The 1,208-nt window shown below is 68.3% G+C and overlaps 1 protein-coding gene across 1 annotated transcript in view; it reads right to left on the bottom strand.

The window, feature by feature from the left end:
* Positions 1-630: 630 nt before the first annotated feature.
* The window catches only part of MRPS24 (mitochondrial ribosomal protein S24), a 4,295-nt gene continuing 3,717 nt past the window's right edge, over positions 631-1,208 (bottom strand). Inside the window, exon 4 of the mRNA XM_041404650.1 lies at positions 631-941. Within this exon, the coding sequence (XP_041260584.1) occupies positions 631-941 (311 nt within the window). The remainder of the gene's footprint in view (positions 942-1,208) is intronic.

Raw genomic sequence — 1,208 nt, 5'->3', positions numbered from 1 at the left:
GCCCTGGGGACAGGGACAGCCCTGGGGACAGGGACACCGGGACAGGAACAGGGACAGCCCTGGGGACAGGGACAGCGACACCGCGACAGGGACAGGGACACCGCAACAGGGACAGCCCTGGGGACAGGGACAGGGACAGGGACACCGTGACAGGGACAGGGACACCGCGACAGCGCGACAGGGACAGCCCTGGGGACAGCGACACCGCGACAGGGACAGGGACACCGTGACAGCGCGACAGGGACACCACGACAGGGACAGCCCTGGGGACAGGGACAGCCCTGGGGACAGGGACACCGCGACAGGGACACCGTGACAGCGACACCAGGACAGGGACACCGCGACAGGGACGGCCCTGGGGACAGGGACACCGTGACAGGGACAGCCCTGGGGACAGGGACAGCCCTGGGGACAGGGACATCCTGGGGACAGCAACACCGCGACAGGGACACCGGGACAGGGACAAGGGACACTGGGACAAGGGACACCGTGACAGTGACACCAGGACAGGGACAGCAGGACAGGGACACCGGGACAGGGACAGTGTCACACCCCGAGGACAGGGACACCTCCCCGGGGACAGGGACACCGGGACAGTGTCAACTCGGGCACGGGGACAGGGGCATCGTGTCACCTCGGGGACAGGGACACCGGGACAGTGTGACACCGGGACAGTGTGCGGGCGGGCACGGTCTGCAGCTCCAGGCGCACGGGGCACTTGTAGAAGTGGCCCAGCAGGGTCTCGGCGTAGCCCAGCAGGAAGTAGAGCTTGTGGGGAGGCAGGGCCCGCGCCAGCAGGGCACAGATCACCAGCAGGTTCCCGCGCCGCTTCAGCACCGCCTCGTCCGCCAGCAGCCCCGGGAACGTCCCGGCCAGGAACCGGCGCAGGAACGCGTCCTCCAGGGCACGGGGCGCCGCGCCCGCCTCGCCGCGCAGGTTACCTGGGGACACGGGTGGCACTGAGTGACACACAGGTGGCACTGAGTGACACACGGGTGGCACGGGTGGCACTGAGTGACCCCCCGCTGTGCCAGACCTGCCTCGCCACACAGGTTACCTGGGGACACGGGTGGCACTGAGTGACACACAGGTGGCACTGGTGACACTGAGTGACCCCTCACTGTGCCAGACCTGCCTCACCACGCAGGTTACCTGGGGACACGGGTGGCACTGAGTGACACACAGGTGGCACTGGTGACACTGACTGA

Source organism: Onychostruthus taczanowskii, unplaced genomic scaffold (genome assembly GCF_017590055.1).
Source record: "Onychostruthus taczanowskii isolate IOZ18803 unplaced genomic scaffold, ASM1759005v1 scaffold217, whole genome shotgun sequence".
Lineage (NCBI taxonomy): Eukaryota > Metazoa > Chordata > Aves > Passeriformes > Passeridae > Onychostruthus > Onychostruthus taczanowskii.
The sequence above is the reverse complement of the archived record's forward strand: the minus strand, read 5'-3'. Positions and strand labels throughout refer to the sequence as shown.